General features: G+C 36.1%; 2 protein-coding genes across 2 annotated transcripts; both read right to left on the minus strand.

The window, feature by feature from the left end:
* Window positions 1-2,707: 2,707 nt before the first annotated feature.
* On the minus strand, window positions 2,708-5,288 carry ndufb7 (NADH:ubiquinone oxidoreductase subunit B7). Its single transcript, XM_073843218.1, has 3 exons — window positions 5,032-5,288; window positions 3,313-3,481; window positions 2,708-2,876 (listed from the first exon to the last, which is right to left on the minus strand). The coding sequence occupies exons 1-3, from the start codon at window positions 5,141-5,143 to the stop codon at window positions 2,795-2,797; spliced, it is 363 nt and encodes a 120-aa protein (XP_073699319.1). The 5' UTR covers window positions 5,144-5,288; the 3' UTR covers window positions 2,708-2,794.
* Window positions 5,289-6,892: 1,604 nt separating this feature from the next.
* Window positions 6,893-21,538, minus strand: LOC141336387 (transitional endoplasmic reticulum ATPase). The gene is made up of 19 exons (XM_073841978.1): window positions 21,325-21,538; window positions 19,069-19,180; window positions 18,767-18,939; window positions 18,478-18,620; window positions 16,741-16,871; window positions 16,530-16,661; window positions 16,315-16,417; window positions 14,171-14,304; window positions 13,945-14,080; window positions 13,708-13,820; window positions 13,480-13,644; window positions 11,412-11,534; window positions 11,178-11,325; window positions 11,017-11,081; window positions 9,273-9,451; window positions 9,057-9,186; window positions 8,820-8,978; window positions 7,382-7,533; window positions 6,893-7,273 (listed from the first exon to the last, which is right to left on the minus strand). The coding sequence occupies exons 1-19, from the start codon at window positions 21,345-21,347 to the stop codon at window positions 7,177-7,179; spliced, it is 2,418 nt and encodes an 805-aa protein (XP_073698079.1). The 5' UTR covers window positions 21,348-21,538; the 3' UTR covers window positions 6,893-7,176.
* Between the last annotated feature and the right edge of the window lie 839 nt (window positions 21,539-22,377).

Below are 22,377 nucleotides of genomic sequence, written 5' to 3' on the forward strand. Positions count from 1 at the left end.
CATGTGCAACACAGCTGTGTTCTGTGAGTCTTCAATTAACCCTTGTGTGACCTTATTATCCATTTCAGTTTTGTTTTGTGTTATAAGAGTGTCTGTGTTAATGCCAACTGCATACATTTTGGCTCAGGTGTTTATTTTTATTGAAATTTTAATCTTTCACCCTCATTTCCTTCAAAAAAATCAGTTTTACCCTCCGTACAAAAAATACTCACACTCAGGAACTTCAGGACAAAAATGTCCACGTTGAAACCCATTAAAACTTTTTTTAACCTAGGGCCATTTGACTATAAAATGATGCAATATTTGCTAATAGGCATTCATTCAATCAGCAAGGCTTCAAATTTAAATTTTTTACCATTTTTTACTAGATTGTGCCATTTTCTTTTTTTTCAAATTTGGCACATACATTTAAACAAACCAAAAAAAATCTAACACTAAATAACATAAATGCATCAAAATGAATGTTGTTTTTCACTGACACCCATGAATGCAGTGCTATTTGATGCATGAAACACACTGACAGACTTTCACGTATGCTTTGTGTTTGTTCGTCGTAAAGATCAATTGAGGCTGAGGTTAAATGCATTTGCATTTGTGAATACTTTTATACGAAACTGATGTACAAACAGTCCAGACAAAACATCTGATATATTGAAATAGATATGTGCATTAGTTTGAATGCAGCCTGTTAAAGCTGCCACTAGGTGCATTTCCATTACAGATTTACGCAAAACTTTGGCGATACTTTATAAATGTCGATTAAAAAGTATTGTGAAGTGACAGCGTTTCCATTAACCGATGTTATATAGCCAAAATCCCTCAAAAATCCATTGCCATGACTTATCGCGAGAGGGGGAAAAATCTGTTTTAGTCGCATAACATTGGTTAATGGAAACGTCATTTCGCAATATATTTTAATCAACGTTTATGAAACATCGCCAAAGTTTTGCGCAAATCTGTAATCTAAATGCACCTAATTAGGCGTATTTTCAAGCCGCAATTTAAAGGGTAATGGAAAAGCAGCTACTGTCTATGATCGCATCAGTAATAATCAAGATTTCAAGATCAGATTTGCACAAAACTTTGATGCTATTTTATAAACGTGATAAAAAAAAGTATTGCAAAATTAACCGCTGTTATGTGACTAAAACTGAATTTTGTCCTCTTGCGATAAGTCATGTCAATGGAATTTTGGCTGTTAAATCGACTGTGACTGTAAATGCGAAAAAAAAATTACGAGCGTAAAAACTTTTTTGCGATATGTGGGAGTTTGACGCATTTCCATTGGGCAAATTTTCAATTCGCAATTAGAAAGTTTAATTTTTATGCTCGCACGAGGATGTTTTTCAGGCAATTTGAAAAAGGAATATTCCACAAAACACCAATGGATTTTTTTTTTTCACGTTTATAGGTCACATTTAATTAAATATAGTCCAAAATACCTACAAAAAAACATTGCCATGACTAATCGCAATTGGAAAAAAAATTCACAATACTTTCTAATCGACATTTATAAAATATCACCAAAGTTTTGTGCAAATCTGTAATGGAAATGCACCTAATTAGGCAAATTTAATTCACAATTTAAAGGGAAATGGAAATAAGCTACTGTCTATGAGCTCATCAGTAATAATCAAAGGCAGTTATACTGAGGAAAAAACAATAGCTGCTTTTCCATTACAGATTTGCGCAAAACTTTGACGCTATTTTATAAATGTAGATTGTACAGTTGTACTGCGAAATGACGGAGTTTCCATTAACCGATGTTATGTGACTAAAACTGAATTCTGTCCTCTCGCGACAAATCACGGCAATGGAATTTTGTGGGATTTTGGCTGTTTAATCGATTGTGACTGTAAATGCGTTTCCATTGCCGTTTTGCGAAATATTCCTTTTTCAAATTGCGAGCGTAATTTTTTTTTTTTGTGATATATGGGAGTTTGACGCATTTCCACTAAGCATATTTTCAATTCGCAATTTCAATTTAAAATTTCGGCTCGCATGAGTTGGTTTTTCAGGCTATTTGAGCAAGGAATATTTCAGCAATGGATTTTTTTTCCGCATAGTTCACATTCGATTAAATGTAGCCAAAATCCAACAAAAATTTGTTGCTATGACCTATCACGAAAGGGGGAAAAACAGTTTGTCACATAACATGAAAGCATTTTTTAAATCAACATTTATAAAATATCACCAAGGTTTTGCGCAAATCTGTAATGGAAATGCAGCTACTATCTATGATCTCATCAGTAATAATCAAACAGCAGCAATGCTGAGGAAAAAAGAAAAATACTTAACTTTCAGATACTTGAACACTTATTTTAAATAATTTTTTTTTTTTTTTTTTTAAGTAGCCTGCTCATAAATATAAAAAAGTATATTTTGCACAAAATAAATATATGAAAATGTAGCCATGTGCAGTAATATTGAAAACTGAGAATGACACATTGTGATATTTAGTTGATAATGAAAATCCTAATTATATTGTGAAACCAGTGAAGATTCACAGCATTTTGTTAAAATGTAAAGTTGTAAAGATGTATTTGCACAGCAGAAGAATTAATTGGGGAAAAATGTAGATCAAGAATAGTTTTGGAATCAGATCATTACTCACTCAGGATCAGACTCGGATCAGATGGTGAAGTGCCTGAAGTTTCCCACCCCTAATATACATCCTTGTGCGTTTTAAGAAAATGATCCACTCATGTTCTGAGAGCTCACTAGATAATCTTTATTATTGAGAGAGCCATTTATATACACAGAAACTGATGAAGAAATGAAGAGGGTGGGTTATTTATGCTGCGTTTGCCTCGATCCTCTTTTTCCTCAAGTTGAGTCTTCTCTCCCTCTCATATTCTTTCATCCTCATCACATAACTGCAAAAAAAAAAGAAGAGAAACTCAGACAAAATTCACCAAAAAAACTTTTAAGCATGCAAAAATGAGTTTTTTGTATAACTGGTGATCACCACAGTGTGAAACATGGTTTATTTATTTACTATGATTGTTTTATATTATTGTGGGCCACTTTCAAAAAAAGCGGACTTTAGTAATAAATAATTTCAAATGTATTGTGTTAAATTATTTCTATACATTTTAAAACATTAAAGATTTATAACATTCAAATTGTATAATCTATTATTCTTTGTAATGATAAAAGTCTAAATAATTAACCTAGCAAGAATTTCAATTGCGTTCAAGCTGAATTAAATTTTTCCTGCTTGAGGATCCAGCAGAATCAATTTAACAACATCTTGAGTGGTTTCGTCTGAATGCACGTTGGCTCAGGCCGATTGAGGAGAGCATTTCTTACTCCTGATGTTCGCAGTAGTCCCAGTCGTGTCTCTCGTGTTTGCAGGCTAGGAAGTTGGGGAAACTGTCTCTCTTGCACTTCAGGAATTTGAGCAGGTAGTGTGCGCAGTAATCGCGCTGCTCCACCGGCAGCATGGCCAGATTCATCTGCTCCTGCGTCGCCACCATTTCTAACAACACAAAGCAAACAACGTGAGTTTCACAATAAAATACAAGACCAAACACAAAAATAAATCATCTTCATCCATAGAGCATTGCTATATTACAGAGCGAAGTTGAGGTCGAAAGTTTACATGCACCTTGCAGAATCTGCTAAATGTTAATTATTTGACCAAAATAATAGGGATCATACAATATGAATGTTATTTTTTATTTAGTCCTAACCTTAAGATATTTCACATAAAAGACGTGCACAAAAAAGCCCACAAGAGAAAATAATAGCTGAATTTATTAAAATAACCCCATTCAAAAATGTTTGGTGTTGTTTCCTGAATGATGATTGTTCATGAGTCTCTTTTTTGTCCTGAACAGTTAAACTGCTCGCTGTTCTTCAGAAAAAACCTTCAGGTTTCAGAAATTCTTAATTTTTTCTGCTCCCTTTCCAACAACGACTGTATGATTTTGAGATGCATCTTTTCACACTGAGGACAACTGAGGGACTCATATGCAACTGTTACATAGAAAGTTTAAACAATGGATTAAGAGCCAGGAGTGTAAACTTTTTTTAACAATGAAATTTTTTTTCATATATTACTACCCTTCAGAAGCTACTTAGAGTAGGAATTTACTTACATATTTCTCAAAAGACAAAATAAGTCGCATTTACTCTGATCTTCAAATTCAAATGTTTTCACCCCCCGGCTCTTAATGAATCGTGTTTCCTCCTGAAGCATCAGTGAGTGTTTGAACCTTCTGTAAGAGTTGCATATGAGTCCCTCAGTTGTCCTCAGTGTGAAAAGATGGATCTCAAAACCATACAGTCATTGTTGGAAAGGGTTCAAATAGACAATAATGCTGAAAAAACTAAGAATCTGTGGGACCTGAAGGATATTTCTTTAGAACAGCAGGCAGTTTAACCTTTCAGGAAAAACTCAGGTAACAACACGGTATTAAGAACCAAGCATTTGCAAACATTTAAAAGGGGTTGTTTTTATAAATTCAACTATTATTTTCTCTTGTGGACTATACGTAAAATATCTTATGTGAAACATCTTATTCAGGTCAGTACTAAAAAAAAAAAAAATAGCATGCATTTTGTATGATCCCTCTTATTTTGCAGATTCTGCAAGGTGCATGTAAACTTTTGACTTCAACTGTATTTTGTTTCTTTCTCAAGACAAGTTACAAAAAGGAAGGTTGCAAAAGTAAGAAAAGTAAGCTGATTCCCTCTTGGCTTACTTCTAGCTGGTTAAACTACTTTTTGTTTTAACAATGTGTCCGTTTATCCAACATTTTAGCAATGGTTATTTAGCAAATTCTACATGATTTTGAGTTACAATGACGACAACCTGAAAGGAATACAGGTCATAGCTTTTAACTAAACAAACATAAACCTAGCGGCATGTTTTTGTTGAAGCCACTAGACTGGACCTGAAGTTCAAAGTCAGTCTGAGGGCCTGAGGACTCGCGGTTTATGTTTAAAGACTGAAGCCAATCTGAAAGTGACGGATAATGTTTTAAACGCGCTTATATAAAGTGTAGTTGAGCGGCGTTGTGTTACCTCTCTCTTTCCGCTCAGGGAAGCCCAAAGTCGGGTCATATGCAGACGGTTTCCTCGGGTCTGGCGTCACGTCCCTTTCCGTGATATAACTCCGCACGAGATGTGACCCCATCCTGAAAGCAGTATATCACCCCTGACAGCAATATTAGTTTAACGTCGAACCACTGACAATAACTATTCCTGTTATAATGCAGAGATCAAATCAATTCTGCACACTGCCATTCGGTCACCTCCAGACAGCCTCTGAAGTTTCCGGCCTGCGCCGGAAGTAAACACGCGCAACGAGAAACGTCCTCGACTGTAATTTGTCCGTTCCGCCTTGAGTCTCTCTCCGTCTGTAATTTTTTTAATCCAAAACCAGTAAAAAAAAAAAAAAAAGTCGCTGATATAGCTGCTTTAATAGCACACGTTAAGATTAACTACATAAATTAATTAGTTTGAGATTTAAATTTTAAATTTTAGATTTAAAAACTTAATTTTCTTATTATTATACTTATTATTGTTGTTTTTTTGTTAATAAAATGCAATAAAATCACTATTTAGTTAAATTAATATTTTATTTCCTAGTCAGAGACAGACTAGACGTCACATTAACGTTAAAAATTACATATACTAATTTATATGGAATTAAATACAATTAATAAAGCGAATCAAATATGAGTTTTAATAAACCGTTACCAAAAATGATTTACATATATTTCAAACAAAATGGTATGTTAATAAATCTGACAGCATTTTAAATGTTTTCTTCTCAAGATAGCTTCCACTGAAATCCGCGCGAAAATCGAAAAAGCGAAATCTGTCGCTTATTTTGGAGAAGAGACAGCCCGCCACAGAAATTCAAAAACTAACGGTCAGTCAACTCGCTCTAAATAATTCATTTCACTCATTTGATGTATTAATGCGTGTATTTATGATTCTTAAAAGTTATATGCCTGTGAGGAACCGAAAGGAATGTAAACAGTTGGATTCATGTATCTGCAAATTTGTTTTGTGGTAAGTTAGGCAGCTAATATTTACTATTTTCTATTAAAAATAATATTTTAAAAGTAATATTTTTATAGAAAATAACAGTTTTCGTTATTAGTGACAGATCGCCACAGCGACCCAAATATGAGTTTTAATAAACCACAACCAAAAACGTGTTACATATATTTTAAACAAAATGGTATTTTTATCAAATTGACGTCTTTTTAAATGATTTCTTCTCAAACCAGCTTCCGCTGAAATCCGCGCTCACCTCTCGCTTTGTTAGAAGTGATAGCCCGCCACAGAAATTCAAAAACTAACGGTCATTCAAAGCTCTGATTCATTTAATTTACTTGGAATAATAATGAATAATTCGTCTATTTATGATTATTTAAAGATTAATAACATTGTTAAGCCTGTGAGGAACCGAAAGGAATTGAAGTTTTGTGGTAAGTTAAACAGCAAATATGTGACCCTGGAACACAATACCAGTCATAAGGGTCATTTTATTTATTTATTTATTTATTTTTTATTGAGATTTATGCATCATCTGAAAGTTTAATAAATAAGCTTTCCATTGATGTGGTTTGTTAGGATAGGACAATATACTTGACCGAGATACAGCTATTTGAAAATCTGGAATCTGAGGGTGCAAAAAAATCTAAATATTGAGACAATCGCCATGAAAGTTGTCCAAATGAAGTTTGTAACAATGCATATTACTCATAAAAGTTACATTTTGATATATTTATGGTAGGAAATATACAAAATATCTTAATAAGACATGATCTTTACTTAATATCTTAATGAGTTTGGCATAAAAGAAAAATCTATAATTTTGAAACGCTTATTGAAAATTAACTTGTTTGAGAAAGTGTCTTTTATAGCAAGAGGGATGTTAAATTTTCTTTATTACTGTCAGGCACACATTTCACATCAACACATATATTTAACATCATCTTATAATCCAATATGAGAATAATAGGCATTCAATGTAATACTTTTGTCAGCTTCTGGCAAGACTGTAAGACATAAAAAATCTGTCAGAATGATAAATAACACAGATTCTTCACTATTAATAATAATAATGTGCAGATTCCAGTTGAAAGTGAATTCCATCTCTTCTCTCATTGTTAAACACACCAGGTTGGGCTGGTAGAAGACAGCTGACTTTGATTACTGATAGAGATCATCATCTCCCTCATCTCTGAAATGACCCCCAGAGCCTTGGCCTGACCCCTGACCTCCACCTGACTGAGGTGCTGTGGGAAATCTGCCAATGTGTCAAAGAATGAAAGAAAAGAGAGTCATTTTACTTTACAAAATGAGATATGAAGTGGTATAAGGCACTATTCATTTGTGTGCTTATATATTTGAGTACCTGAAGTTTCCAAATCCACGGCTTTGCTGAAGAGTCTGAGCAAACATCTCATACTTGCGTATGTCATTATCGCTGACAGACCGACGAGCAAATCTCATGGCTTCCTCAAAATGATCCTTCCTGATCTCAGGCACTGGGTCATAATCATCATCCTGGAAACATGGTATGAAGGTATAATGCACAGGTATGGAATTTTTACACTATATGCAGTATAGAAAGATTTTTATTAGTTTCAATGGTTAATAAACCAAATACTGTTAAATATTAAGTAGTCCAATGTTAAGAAACATCCGTATGTAACTGAGAGTTCTCAACAAGAAACAAAGATTCATAACTAGTTGTACAACATCTGACCTTTGATTTGAGAGATAAAAAAAACATCAAAACATTTATTAAAATATTTCAAAATAGTAACAGAATCTAACAATAGTATACCATTTTGCCTCTCGAGCTCAAATCACACACAGAAACTGTATTTTAATGCACAAGCACATTGTAGGCTAAACAAACAGAAAAACACTAAAAGGAGATATTTCCTTTTCTATAACCAGAATATTCAACATATTTTGCTTTATGCATGTGTTTTTAGGAACAAGAACCCCAGTAGCCACTGGGCGTCAGTAGAAAGTCAGGTTGACGTTGGACCCCAATGTCAGACAGGTTTAGAATGGGTTGAAAATCGGATTGACGTCAGTATTTGATGTCAGTTTGAGGTTGACTTAACATTGGATGTCGGTATTGGACATCAGATTAACGTTGACAGTAGATGTTGAACTGACATTGAATTTTGGTCACCTGACATAACATCCGGAATGTAACAAATATCAGTGTCTCATGACATTGTGTGCCTGCTGGGACTTAAAGGGATATTTCACCCAAAGATGAAAATTTGATGTTTATCTGCTTGCCCCCAGGGCATCCAAGATGTAGGTGACTTTGTTTCTTCAGTAGAACACAAACAAAGATTTTTAACTCAAACCGTTGCAGTCTGTCAGTCATATAATGGCAGTGAATGGGCACCAAACCTTTGAAAGTAAAAAAAAAAAAAAAAAACATGCACAGACAAATCCAAATTACAACCTGCGGCTCGTGACAATACATTGATGTCCTAAGACATGAAACGATCTGTTTTTGTAAAAAAAACCTGAAAAGTATTTTTCAGACATTGCTGCATATAAGAGGATTTGCCTGTGCATGTTTTTTTTTTTTTACTTTCAAAGGTTTAGTGCCCATTCACTGCCATTATATAGACTGCAACGGTTTGAGTTAAAAATCTTCATTTGTGTTCTACTGAAGAAACAAAGTCACCTACATCTTGGATGCCCTGGGAGCAAGCAGGTAAACATCAAATGTTCATTTTTGGGCGAATTATCCCTTTAACCATTCCATGTCCAACCCACCATGGTGCAGTGGCTTTTTCAATGGCATACGCACTAACCATAGCAGCCTCTTTCTTGGCTTGGCGCTGTCTCTCAGCACGGATCTCTGCTTCTATAGCTTCTCTTATAGCAAGCTTACATGCCCTCTGACAGATCTCAGTCAGGTCTGCTCCTGAGAATCCCTCTGTTATCCGGGACAGATATGCCAGGTCTACATCCTGAAAAACACAAAGAAACACAGTTAAAGGCTGGTTTCATGTGGAGATATGTGTATGTATGCGTTTTGTGTAAATGACCTTGGCGATAGGGGACTTGCGGAGGTTGGCGCGCAGGATGGCACTGCGGGAGAGCATGTCAGGTAGAGGGATATAAATCAGTTGATCCAAACGACCAGGCCTCAGGATTGCAGGATCAATGATATCAGGCCTAAGAACAGACATACCTTTTTCACATTATCCACTTTATCCTCACTTTAACCACTGCCAACAAATGCAAACACAAGTCTGTATCACCTGTTGGTGGCGCCAATGATAAAGACGTTCTTCTTATTGGTCATTCCATCCATTTCTGTCAAGATCTGGTTGATGACCCTGTCAGCCGCACCTCCCGCATCTCCAGCACCTCCACCTCGTGCTTTAGCAATAGAGTCCAGCTCGTCAAAGAACAGAATGCATGGGGCCGCCTGCCGCGCCTGATACCACAACAGCAATGTGTGATATACATCAGAATGAGATTTGGAAAATGGACGGTTCACACAGGAAGCACATCCGAGACGCATGTTACTAGCAGAGCTGGGTAGATTACTTACAAATTGTAATCGATTACTGATTCCAGATTACATGACGAAAATTGTAGTCAGTAATGTAATCCGTTACATTACACATTCTTGGTAATATAATCAAATTACTTTTGGATTACTTTTAGATTACTTTTGATTTATCTCATTTATCACATTGATTAAATTGATTTCTTGTACCACAATGATGTAAAAAAAATGCAGAGAGTAAGAAAATATGTTCCATTCATTGTAATTTACAACATGAAATGCAATAAACATTATATTACATCAAGGTTTCCCAAACTATGGTTCGTAAAGGAACTGCAGGGGGCTTGTGAGTTTAATTAAAAGCTAACAAGTAATTAAATCATAAAAAAATATTCAATTAAAATAAATCATTTTAAAACAAAGTCCTTTTTAACGGAACACTCCTCTTTTTTTGGAAATAGGCTCATTCTCCAACTCCCTCAGAGTTAATAACTTTAGTTTTACCGTTTTGAAATCCATTCAGCCGATATTTGCATAGCTTAGCATGGATCATTGAATCCTATTAGACCAATATAGCATCATGTTCAAAAATGACCAACGAGTTTTGATATTTTTTCATATTTAAAACTTGACTCTTCTGTGGTTATATTGTGTACTAATACCGGCAGAAAATTTAAAGCTGCGATTTCCTAGGCCGATAAGATTAGGAACTACACTCCCATTCCGGCGTAATAATCAAGTAATTTTGCCAGAATGGGAGTGTAGTTCCTAATCTTATTGGCCTAGAAAATCGCAGCTTTACATTTGAGTTGGAGAATGAGCCTATTTCCAAAAAAGTGGAGTGTTCCTTTAAGGAAAGTTTGTTCACTCTGCGACCATATTTGGAATGCCTCCGGCCAGCATATTTCTTTTAAAATCTCAGGGGTACTTAAAGTAAATATATTTGGTGAATAAAGTTAAGATGACAAAAAGTTTTGGAATGCCTGGATTACATGCAAATAAGAAATAACGTGAATATGTGCATTTTAATGAGTTTGAAAGACAAAAGCCTTCTATAGACATAAGCAAATATGGTTAAAAACCGCATTTAAATAAAAATACATTTGTGCTCATCAGTAGGTGATGCAATGTTGAAACCCTTCTTAAACCAGAAATGTTTTTTTGTAAATCCAGTGGTCAAATGCTGGGTCGCCACCTGACTAATGACTAGTCTATGTGTGAATGTCCACAAAACTGAACTTTCTGAATGTATATAATTGGTAGGCTATTTTAGAAAGGAAATTTTAAAAAATGTAAAAGAGAAATTAGGGAGAATCAATGAATTATAAATAATATATTGCTATTGTGAGAATAATATGTAATCATGTAATCCATGAAAAAGTAACTGTAGTCCAATAACGAGTATCTTAAAATGTAACTTATCCTGATTAGAAGTATTTCATGTTTTTAATCTGATTTCAGTATTATAGTAGTTAAGTAGGTTTGTTCACCTTATCAAACACATCTCTGACATTTGCCTCTGATTCACCAAACCACATGGTGAGCAGCTCTGGGCCTGCAATCAGTACAAAATATAGAATGGATTTTACACACTAATACACTAATACTCAACCTATATTTTCTTTAACTTTAGTTTAACTTACACACATACCTTTAATAGACACAAAGTTGGCCTGGCACTCATTGGCGATGGCTTTAGCTAGTAGGGTTTTGCCGCAACCAGGAGGACCATAAAACAGAACCCCTCGAGATGGAGTCATTCCAAACTTTAGAAATTTTTCAGGGTACTCCACAGGATACTTACCAGAGAAAGAATAAGTAAGTGTGAGAGAGTGAATAACTGGTTCATATTTGTTTGTATGTTCGTGCATGTTTGTGGTTTTACCTGGACAAGCTCCTGTAACTCTCGCTTCACCTCGTCAAGTCCTCCAATGTCCTCCCAGTTCACCTGTGGAACCTCTGCCACCGTCTCCCTCAGAGCTGATGGGTTACTCTGACTTAGAGCCCACTGGTAGAGACAGAACATAATAGATACAAATTGCATAGGAAAGAAAAATCTCAAATGAGATCTCTTTTATATTTCTATTCTTCTAGACAGGAGTAAGATTGAAAATGGAAGCAAATTAGATTTTTCCTTAAGGGCATTGCTTCTCAGATTGTTATACTGAGAAAAAGACCCCAGTGTCTGAGTAATAGATTTGCCCTCTGGGATGGAAAAGATTTGAAGATGCTGTATGTAATTGTTTGACTCTGGGTTGCGAGTTGGTGGAAAACAGCACATTGTAGCCATAGAAGCCAGCTAGATTAGAGATCATAGATTCTACATGATCTAAAAAGCCTCTGCATCCATCTAAAAAGCACTATAACCAGATGCATATTAAACTGCATAAAATCCAACCCATCAACTTACAATATAAAGCCAGAAGTATACTTTTTTCCCCACTAAAGTATACTCCATTTGATGTATTGCGCGAAAGCAGGTGATTGACACATGCAGTCTAGAAAGCCTCATCCATGTCCAGTGACTGCTCTATTTTTTCTCATAAGTTATGACTGATAACAAATATTTTTAAACTCTTTTGAACCAAAGCTGGTCTATCTCATTCCCTCACACTTAGAGGTGCTTTTCAATGTGAGTGTCTGTTGTTGTTGCAGTCTCTGCAATTTTGTTCTTGTTGCTCCGTCTGTTTTGTCTAGTTTTCTACTGTGAAACAATGGATAGTGCTGCCACCTTGTGGAACAACTGATTACTGCAAAACAAATTCAGTGCACAAAACTGGGTGGTGCATGTAGAGTATGCTCATACTATTCTGTTTGCATTGTACGCTGACTCTTGTGTATGCGTAAAAAGCGAATTATACTTTGGGCTTAAGGCTTATCGCCTTCCATTGTCAACTGCACTACTTTCTGTTGCCTGATCTTAAAGGAGAAGTTCATTTCCAGAACAAAAATGTACAGATAATGTACTTACCCTCTTGTCATCAAATATGTTCATGTCTTTCTTTCTTCAGCTTTAAAGAAATTATGTTTCTTGAGGAAAACCTTTCAGCAATTATCTCCATATAGTGTATTTCTATGGTGCCCCCAAGTTTGAACTTCCAAAATGCAGTTTAAATGCAGCTTCAAAGGGCTCTAAATGTTTCAAATGGCTCTCATTTTTTAAACAAATTGTCAATTTATATCTACTTTGTAACCTCAAATGCTCGTCTTGTCTAGCTTTGCGTTTACTCTGTTATTTCCAGGTCAGTACAGTTAGGGTATGTCGAAAAACTGCCATTTTTTTCTTCCCCAAATACAAAATCATCCTACAATGCTGCCGAAGTGCCGACCCAGTGTTTACAAAAAGTGAATGTGCAAAGAAGCGCACTTTACAAAAAAGGGTAAAACAGCCATGTAGGATGAATTTGACGGTGAAGAAGAAAACAAGATGGGAGTTTTTTTTTGACATACCTTAACTGTATTGACCCAGATTAAACTGACTACGCATGCGCATCACAGACCTAGACAAGACAAGCATTTGAGCTTAAAAAGTATATTAATTGTCAATTTGTTTAGAAAATGACCAATCGTTTTGCTCGACAAGACCCTTCTTCCTCGTCTGGGATCGTTTAGAGCTGCATTTTGGAAGTTCAAACTTGGGGGCACCATACATATCCACAATATGGAGAGAAATCCCAAGTTTTCCTCAAAAAACATCATTTTTCAAGACTAAAGAAACAAAGCAATGAACATCTTGGATGACAAAAGGGTGAATAAATTATCTGTACACGTTTGTTCTGGAAGTGAACTTCTTTATTCTGGCAACCCACATGGTGGAAGAAACAACTCTCTCTAATATTTTGTGGCTTATACTGCAGTACCTATTTCAACCACTAGCTGCCTGTCAATATTACAAACTGCACCTTTAAAAATCAAAGCATACTCTGTTAAAAATGTAAAATGTTGAAGCTGACCTTGAAGTCATCCATGGTGACAGCCATTGAGTTAAGAAGGTCTGCATCGATGCTGTCATCCTCCAGATCAATTAGGATCATCTTTTTGCGGATGGCCTGTAATGCTGCCTCTGAACACAGAGCAGCCAAATCTGCTCCCACGTGCCCATGTGTTTCAGTGGAGATCTACCATAAACAGAAACACATAGTTATAAAATATCTGATATGAATCAGACTCTCCATTCTCACCTGTTCCAGGTCAACATCATCCGATAGTTTCATGTTCTTGGTGTGAATTTGTAAAATTTCCAGCCTGCCGGTGGAATCAGGGATGCCAATGTCAATCTCTCGATCAAAACGACCTACAACACAACATTTAAAACTGATCTTTCAGCAGAAAGTATATTTTGGCCCATTCATCTGTAGATGCAAATCACTCTTGGCATTAATGTTATGAATGTGCATATGTGTACAGTATGTCCGCACCAAAACGCCGAAGAGCAGGGTCCACACTGTTGGGTCTGTTTGTGGCTGCCATTACAACAACATGAACGCGTTGTTTCAGGCCGTCCATCAGGGTGAGCAGCTGAGAGACGATCCTCCGCTCAACCTCACCATGAGTCTACAGACATGGCATAACCATCGAACCAATGAGAAACATCAGAATGTACACAGTTCAGTAAAAAACTGTTTATCTTTCTCTTTTCCTTACCTTCTCTCGTTTCGGAGCGATTGCATCCAGCTCATCGATGAAGATGATAGCAGGGGCATTTTTTTCGGCTTCCTCAAAAGCTTTTCTCAGGTTGCTCTCAGACTCCCCTGCCAATTTACTCATGATTTCAGGACCTGGGATACAAAAGCAACATCATTAAGCACAAGAAATGCATCATCGAAATTGCATGAAGCCTAGAAAAACAGTTGAGGTCAAAAGTTTACATACACCGTACATACATCGGCTCGTCTTCAATGAGCCCAAGAAGGCCCATGTCACACCTCTCTTCATATCCCTGCACTGGCTACCGGTTACAGCACGCATCAAATTCAAGACACTGATACTGGCCTATAGGACAGCCACCGGCTCATCACCGGCCTACCTCTATTCACTACTACACATCTACACTCCCTCCAGAAGTCTGAGATCCTCTAGTGAAAGACGCCTTATTCTACCACCACAGAGAGGCACAAAATCACTTTCCAAAACATTCTCCTTCAATGTCCCTGCCTGGTGGAATGATCTTCCCACCCCTATCCGAAACGCTGACTCCATTACTGTCTTCAAGCGACTGCTGAAAACCCATCTTTTTCGACACTATCTGACTCAATAAAAAAAAAAAAAGAAATTATTCTCCTCTCTTTCCTGATCTTCCCTTTCTAGCCCGTACTCATCTAACAACGCCTGTCATATGGTATTTTTGAGCACTTCCTATGTCGATCTGCCTCCTTAGGATGAATCACTTGTTGTATTCCCAATTGTAAGTCGCTTTGGATAAAAGTGTCTGCTAAATGAATAAATGTAAATGTAAATGTACACCTTGCAGAATCTGCAAAATGTTAATTATTTTACCAAATTAAGATCGATCATACAAAATGCACGTTATTTTTTATTTAGTACTGACCTGAATAAGATAATTCACATAAAGATAATTAAACAAGAGTTGAATTTTTAAAAATGACCCCATTCTACAGTGTATTTACTCTAGATTCTTAGTACTGTGATGTTACCTGAATGATCCACAGCTGTTTTTTTTTTTTTGAAGTGATAGTTGTTCATGGGTCACTTGTTTGTCCTAAACAGTTAAACTGCCTGCTGTTCTTCAAAAAAAAAAAAAAAAAACTTCAGGTTTGTGTATTTGAACCCTTTCCAACAATGACTGTATGATTTTGAGATCCATCTTTTCACACTGAGGACAACTGAGGGACTCATATGCAACTATTACAGAAGGTTCAAACACTCACTGATGCTCCAGAAGGAAAAACCATGCATTAAGAGACAGGGGTGAAAACTTTTGAACAGAATGGAGATGTGTACATTTTCTTATTTTGCCTAAATATTTTTTTTTTCATTCAGTGCTGCCCTTCAGAAGCTACAGGAGATACATGTATACAAAATTAAGAGATACAAAATTAAATTAAATTTACTATAATCTTCAAATTCAAAAAGTTTTCACCCCCAGCTCTTAATTCATGTTTTTTTTTTCCCTTCTGGAGCATCAGTGAGTGTTTGAATCTTCTGTAATAGTTGCATATCCCCAGTGAAAAGATGGATCTCAAAATCACACAGTCATTGTTGGCAAGGTTTCAAATACACAAAAATGCTGGAAAACCAAAGAATTTCTGGAACCTGAAGGATTGTTTAACTGTTCAGGACAAACAAGGGACTCATGAGCAGCTATCACTAAACAAAAAAATAAATCACAACTGTGGATCATTCAGGTAACAGCAGAGTATTAGGAATCAAGTGTATGTTAACTTTTTAACAAAAAATTCAACTCTTATTTTTTTTTCTTGTGGACTATATGTAAACATATTTTATGTGCAATATCTTATTCAGGTCAGTACTAAATAAACAATAACATGCATTTTGTATGATCCCTCTTATTTTGGTAAAATAATTAACACTTTGCAGATTCTGCCAGATGTATGCAAACTTTTGACCTCAACTGTACATCAATGATACTTGATATGTGGCATAATGCTACAATATGATCTGCCTGTTTGGCTTTTCAAGGTAAATACATGATTTAGTGGTCAGTTTCAGTTCAGTTGCATTTTGTAGTAGAGTGTTAGTGTTTACAGACATCTGTTATTGCAGGGCAACCAACAGTCAGACTGTGGCTTTCAAGTGTGCATTTGTACCATTGATGAGAAAGAAGAAAGCTCCCGTCTCATTAGCAACAGCACGAGCCACCAGCGTCTTGCCCGTGCCGGGTGGACCGTACAGCAGGATTCCTCTCGGAGGCTGAGGAATGACAGTAAGTGGGTGTAATACTTGCATGTGTGAGGATTCCTTATTTATAAATGAATGTGAATGCAAATGGAGAAAGATGTTAGATGTGTGTAGTGATTCTTGCCTTCACTCCAATGGCTTTGAACAGGCCAGGGTGCCTGAGAGGCAGCTCCACCATCTCTTTAATCTGAGCCAGCTGTTTGCGACAACCTCCAATGTCATCATACCCGATGTCATTCAGGCTCTCCTCCTCATCCTGACACCGTCAACATATGACATTATGACGCGGACATTGAAATGGAGAAACTGTGCAGGTATGATGAAATCACACATACCTCTCGTTTGATTGGTTCTCCCTCACAGTGGATAATGGTGTCTGGGGCTACGATGCAGTGTGGGCTGGGGTCTGTTTCTACCACTTTAAACTCCACTGCTCTCATGCCTCCTCTGACCAGGAAAATATCATCTGCAAAAAGCATAACGGTGAACAAACTCCATTGTTAATTTGTACTTTTGACTGCTGGAGTGTTGGTAATGTAAGGCAAACCTATGCAATCTACAAATTGTTTTTCTGTTAACAGAGATAAAGCAGTAATACAGTTAAATATACATATTAGATGAAAAATCTAAACTTAAGCAAAAAAAAAAAAAAAGTTGCCTTGGCTGCAGTGGAAGTGCTAAAATTACTAAAAGGTAAAATAGCATAAGGCACAACAAAATGACTACAACTTAAAACTGTTCATATAAAAATAAAAGTTAATTAAAAACATTAATAAACACTAGATTAGCATATAAATAATAGTAAAATAACACTGTGTGGCAAAATAATAAGACAATTAAAAATGTGCCACTTGCCTGATTAACAAAATGCTTTTCAGTGGATTAAACTTTTTTTTTGTTAAATGGTCTGCAGAATAATTACTTGTCGCAAAATAGTGGTGTATTCTTCATTACCTATTTTGGGGTGTTTTACTAAATTACCAAAAATATTGGACCCTGACTTATTGCTAAGATCCTAACCCAAGCAATCCAAATGTACAATCCAATCTGAACCTCAGTGTAGACATTAATAGCAAAACCACACTTAACACTAAACTAGTGCTGTAAATCGAATTAAAAATAATAATAATAATAATAATAGCAATTTGTTTAATTTTAATCGCGATTAATCCCACCTAACATTAAGGTGTTTAAATATACTACTGCAATAAAAAGATAAAAAGATATACTGTCTTTATGTTGTTTGTACATTAATTTGAAGATTGAATGTAAAAACATGAAAATGTACAAACAACATAACGACAGTGTATGTTTTTATCAGTATATATAACTGCAAGCGGTGTATCACTGATACCAATATTACTGATGTCAAATAGTTATTTTCCCATATTTTTTTTACCATTGACTATAGTCATTTGACATTTTTTATTAGACTTTTAAAAAATAACAACTTGTAATCTAAGTGAACTTATAAACCCATAATAAATGTCATATTTACCTGTGCCCTTCAGCAAGTAGAAAATATACTGAAACTGCATAAAGTTATCAAACATAAATCAGACTCACTCAAATGAATTTGCCACAGTTTAACTCCACTCCAAGTGTAGTAACATCTAGAAGCAATATGAATGCTCCTGAGATAAATTTCGAGTGTCCCAGAAACGGGATCTTTTCATTTTTTTATTTTTAATAAATTTGCACAAATGTTAAAAACCTATTTTTTTTGCTTTGCCATTCTGGAGTAGGGAGTGTAGATTGATGTGGGAAAAAAAAGTAATTTAAAGCAGTTTAACATAAGGCAGCAACATAACAAAATGTGAAAAAATGAAGGGGTATGAATAATTTCACAAGGCACTGTAAATAGTGTGTGGCGTGTCTATATAAATGCAATTTTAGTCAAGAAAAAAGAGACAGAAGCAGCAGCCTACCTCCACCATTGCATTAACTGTGTTAAATATTTTTAAAGTTGTTAAACCTAAAATAATAATTTGGACAGCATTACACTAAACCTAACCTAAATGCAAAAATACTCTTACATTCTTATATTCAGCACACTGAGTGAACATGCATACCTTTGTGAACAGGTCGGTAGGCCTCCAGGAAATACGGCTTGAGAAAAACGTCAAACAGGTTGCCTGTAAGCCCCTCAATAGTGTCATCAATGGGTAGAACATGGACGCGTTTCCCATATTTCACATCTGGACAAGCGTGGATACTGTAAACACACACATGCATAAGAGTGAGCACTGCAGATGAGGTTGCAGATGTGGTTTTTCACTACTTTTAATAGCAGATAAGTCCCATAGTTTAAAAAAAATGTATTTAATGACAGCCATAAAACCTTATGTCATCACCGCACACCTGATGACGTCCCCGAGACGCACGCGCAGGTTGTTGCGGGTGACCCTGTTCATGCGCACACGCTCGTTGCCACACGTGTCGTCTGTGAGAACGATGCAGACCGTCTGCCTCCGCTTCCGGCCGCGCAGCACCACAGTGTCTCCACGAAACAGCTGCAGCTCCTCCATTTTAACCTGTAACACTCATACAGGGATTTACATGCACATGTTTAAAACAATGATTTTTGTGCAATTGTGCAACTAAATGACACATTGCAGTTTCATTATCACTCAACCACTTACACACAACAATAGACAGATTACCTGTGACAAGCAGACAATACTGTTGTCCTCATTGTTGGCTTCATCCACGATGAGTCGATTCGGTCGAGTCTTCTGCTTCAGAATAGCAGTGGAGAGATCCTCCGACTTTGGACTGTTTAACACACACACACACACACACACACACACACACACGTTGGGTTTACATGTTTTATGGGGACATTCCATAGGCTTGTTGGTTTTTATACTGTACAAACCGTATTTTCTATGGTCCTACACCTACCCTACACCTAAACCTAGCCCTCACAGGAGATTGTGCACACTTTTACTTCATCAAAAAAACTCATTGTGCATGTTTTATAAGCCTGTTTCCTCATGGGGACCTGAGAAATGTCCCCACAAGGTCAAAATCTACTGGTATTCCTATCCTTGTGGGGACATTTGGTCCCCACAACGTGATGAATACCAGGTACACACACACACACACACACACACACACACACACACACACACACACACACACCAATGCACACTCCAGTTTTCCACAGCATTAATAATATACAGTGAAGTACATGCATGGTTCTTTATAAAAGCCAAGTCAGCAAATGTGTAAAAGCCCTATTGTTTTGATTCGTCCTTCAGAATAAAGTATATTTATATACACACCAGAGATTGCTGCATATACATATTATAATAGACTGCATAGGAATATTACACTAAACAACACCACAATTATTTTTAGCTGACCTTCCTTCAGAAGTTTACATGCACCTTGCAGAATCTAAAAAATGTTAATAATTTTAGCAAAATAAGAGGGATCATACAAAATGCATGTTATTTTTTATTTGGTACTGAGCTGAATAAGAAATTTCACATAAAAGATGTTTACATATAGTCCACAATAGTAAATAATAGGCCAAAACGTTTCAAAAGTTTACATATACTTGAATTTTAATACTTTGTTGGTACCTGAATGATCCACAGCTGTTTTTTTTTTTTAATGATAGCTGTTCACGAGTCCTTTCAGGCCCCACAAATTATTTAGTTTTTCAGCATTTTTGTGTATTTGAACCCTTTCCAACAATGACTGTATGATTTCAAGATCCATCTTTTCACACTGAGGACAACTGAGGGACTCATATGCAACTATTACAGAAGATTGAAATGTTCACTGATGCTCCAGAAGGAAACACAATGCATTAAAAGCCAGGGGTGTACATTTTTGAACAGAACAAAGATGCGTACATTTTTTTTAATTTTGCCTTAATATCATATTTGTCTTCTGGGAAACATGTAAGGATCTCCTGTAGTTTTTGAAGGGCAGGACTAAATGAAATAATAATAATAATAATAATAATAATAATAATAATAATAATAATAAAGTACGATATTTGGGCAAAATAAGTCAAATGCACGCAACTTTGTTCTGTTCAAAAGTTTACACCCCTGGCTTTTAATGCATTGTATTTCCTTCTGGAGCATCATCTGAAGGTTTGAACCTTCTGGAATAGTTGCATATAAGAGTTCAAATACACAAAAATTCTGAAAAACCAAAGAATTTGTGGGACTTTTTGCGGGAAATATTTCTGAAGAACAGCCAGCAGTTTAACTGTTCAGGAGCAACAAGGGACTCATGAACAACAAAATCACTAAATAAAAAAGCTGTGGCTCATTCAGGTAACAACACAGTATTAAGAATCAAGTGTATGTAAACTTTTGAGCAGGGTCATTTTTATAAATTCAACTATTATTTTCTCTTGCTGACTATATGTAAACATCTTTTTATGTGAAATATCTTATTCAGGCCAGTACTAAATAAAAATAACAAGCATTTTGTATGATCCCTCTTATTTTGGTAAAATAATTCTGAACAACAAATTGACCTCAACTATTTAAATCGGGCCAGATTAAGGTTTAAAACCCATTTATAGTCGTAACTGTGAGTTTTAACGAGAACCAAACATGAAAGCACTTGTCGTACTAATGTGAACACAAACCCACACACATACACTGCTGTCTGGTCTCCTGTTTCTTCATGTGACACTGTTCTGTTTTTAGAGCAAAGTTATGTCTACAGCTAAGATCAAACTACTCAGACACAAACACAAACACATACTATTATGTATTATGAATCTACTGAAAAAGAGACAAACACTAACACTCAACAATGAACTACCACTAAAATGTTTAACAACTACAACATTTTTTATTTTTATTTTTTGAAAAAGAAGAATCTTCGATTTTCAATCTAAACAAACAAACAAACACTCGAACCCAAAGCTCAACAGTTATACTCACTCTAAGGCTCCAGGGGCGGGCATTGCTGGTGTTCAGCTGAGAAAAAGAGCCTGTTCTGGGACAGAGACGGTCAGAAACCAGCCTATCTTTATCCTATAGTCCGAAGTTTGTTGTCCAGGTCTAGTCTGTAGTCCTTCGTTTATTGCAGTGCTCTACAAAGTGTGACGCTGTTCCTGACCACAGGCTCCATGCCTAGAAAACGTGTTTGTGTAGCAGCCTGCGCTGCTTCCTGGACGTCTGAAACCCATCCCCTCACATATAAATAAGGTTCTGTCACATTAACCCAAGTTGCATAGATATGTGAGTTTTCCTTTGTTTTCGAAAGGGGTTGCCCTCTCTTTTCCCACCCGGGCATTGCGTTTCCCACCCAACTCATTCCAGACATTCCCGTCTTTCTTCTAACATACATTCACAAACAGCTAGTGTAAAGATTTACAAACCTTCATCAATGCATTCATCTGGAATGTTCTTTTTAATGGAAGTATTCAAAAAGCTTTCAGTTTTCTCATTACAAAACAATTGAGACAAACAGAAACGGCGAAAAGACATGAAACCATTGCTGTTTAAGTTTCGAAAGTCCACAAACGAAGAAACACTTAGACATTCAATAACTTACACAATGATTTGACAATGCATTATTCTTCTCAAACTCTTTTCGAGTCACTTCCAGCATCTACATTCATCAAGGTGGATGCTGGTCTAATGTTGTAACTTATGGCTGTAGGTAAACATATACCCTGATGGCATTTACAATTGGATCCTAGACCAAACGTTACGCTATCCTTGTCACCTTCTGCTGGCAAACCCTTAACACTTAAATTAGTCATTTCCTTTGCTTTGTAATAGTTGTTTTGCTAATGTATTTATTACAAAGACTTGCTGAGAAACACAGAAAACTATTTTTTTAGGATCCTGCTTCATTAATAAGTCAGAGTAGAAAAGGCGTAAACAAAGAAAATGCATCATCAACATTGCAGTGAGCTCCAGCTTTTAGTTGCAAGTGGTCTTCGGATAACTTCAGACTGCGAATCAACTAAAAACCTCAGCGTATTT

Source organism: Garra rufa, chromosome 6, assembly GCF_049309525.1.
Source record: "Garra rufa chromosome 6, GarRuf1.0, whole genome shotgun sequence".
Taxonomy (NCBI): domain Eukaryota; kingdom Metazoa; phylum Chordata; class Actinopteri; order Cypriniformes; family Cyprinidae; genus Garra; species Garra rufa.

Excerpts from the sequence above, each read along its gene's own strand:
- ndufb7 (XM_073843218.1), bottom strand. The coding sequence starts at position 5,143 with ATGGGGTCACATCTCGTGCGGAGTTATATCACGGAAAGGGACGTGACG. Across the intron at positions 3,482-5,031 it reads CCCTGAGCGGAAAGAGAGAG|AAATGGTGGCGACGCAGGAG; the intron begins GTAACACAACGC and ends TTGTGTTGTTAG. Across the intron at positions 2,877-3,312 it reads GACTACTGCGAACATCAGGA|TTATGTGATGAGGATGAAAG; the intron begins GTAAGAAATGCT and ends TTTTTTTTGCAG.
- LOC141336387 (XM_073841978.1), bottom strand. The coding sequence starts at position 21,347 with ATGCCCGCCCCTGGAGCCTTAGA. Across the intron at positions 11,535-13,479 it reads TCACCATGGATGACTTCAAG|TGGGCTCTAAGTCAGAGTAA; the intron begins GTCAGCTTCAAC and ends TGTCTCTACCAG. Across the intron at positions 11,082-11,177 it reads CAACTTTGTGTCTATTAAAG|GCCCAGAGCTGCTCACCATG; the intron begins GTATGTGTGTAA and ends TACTGATTGCAG.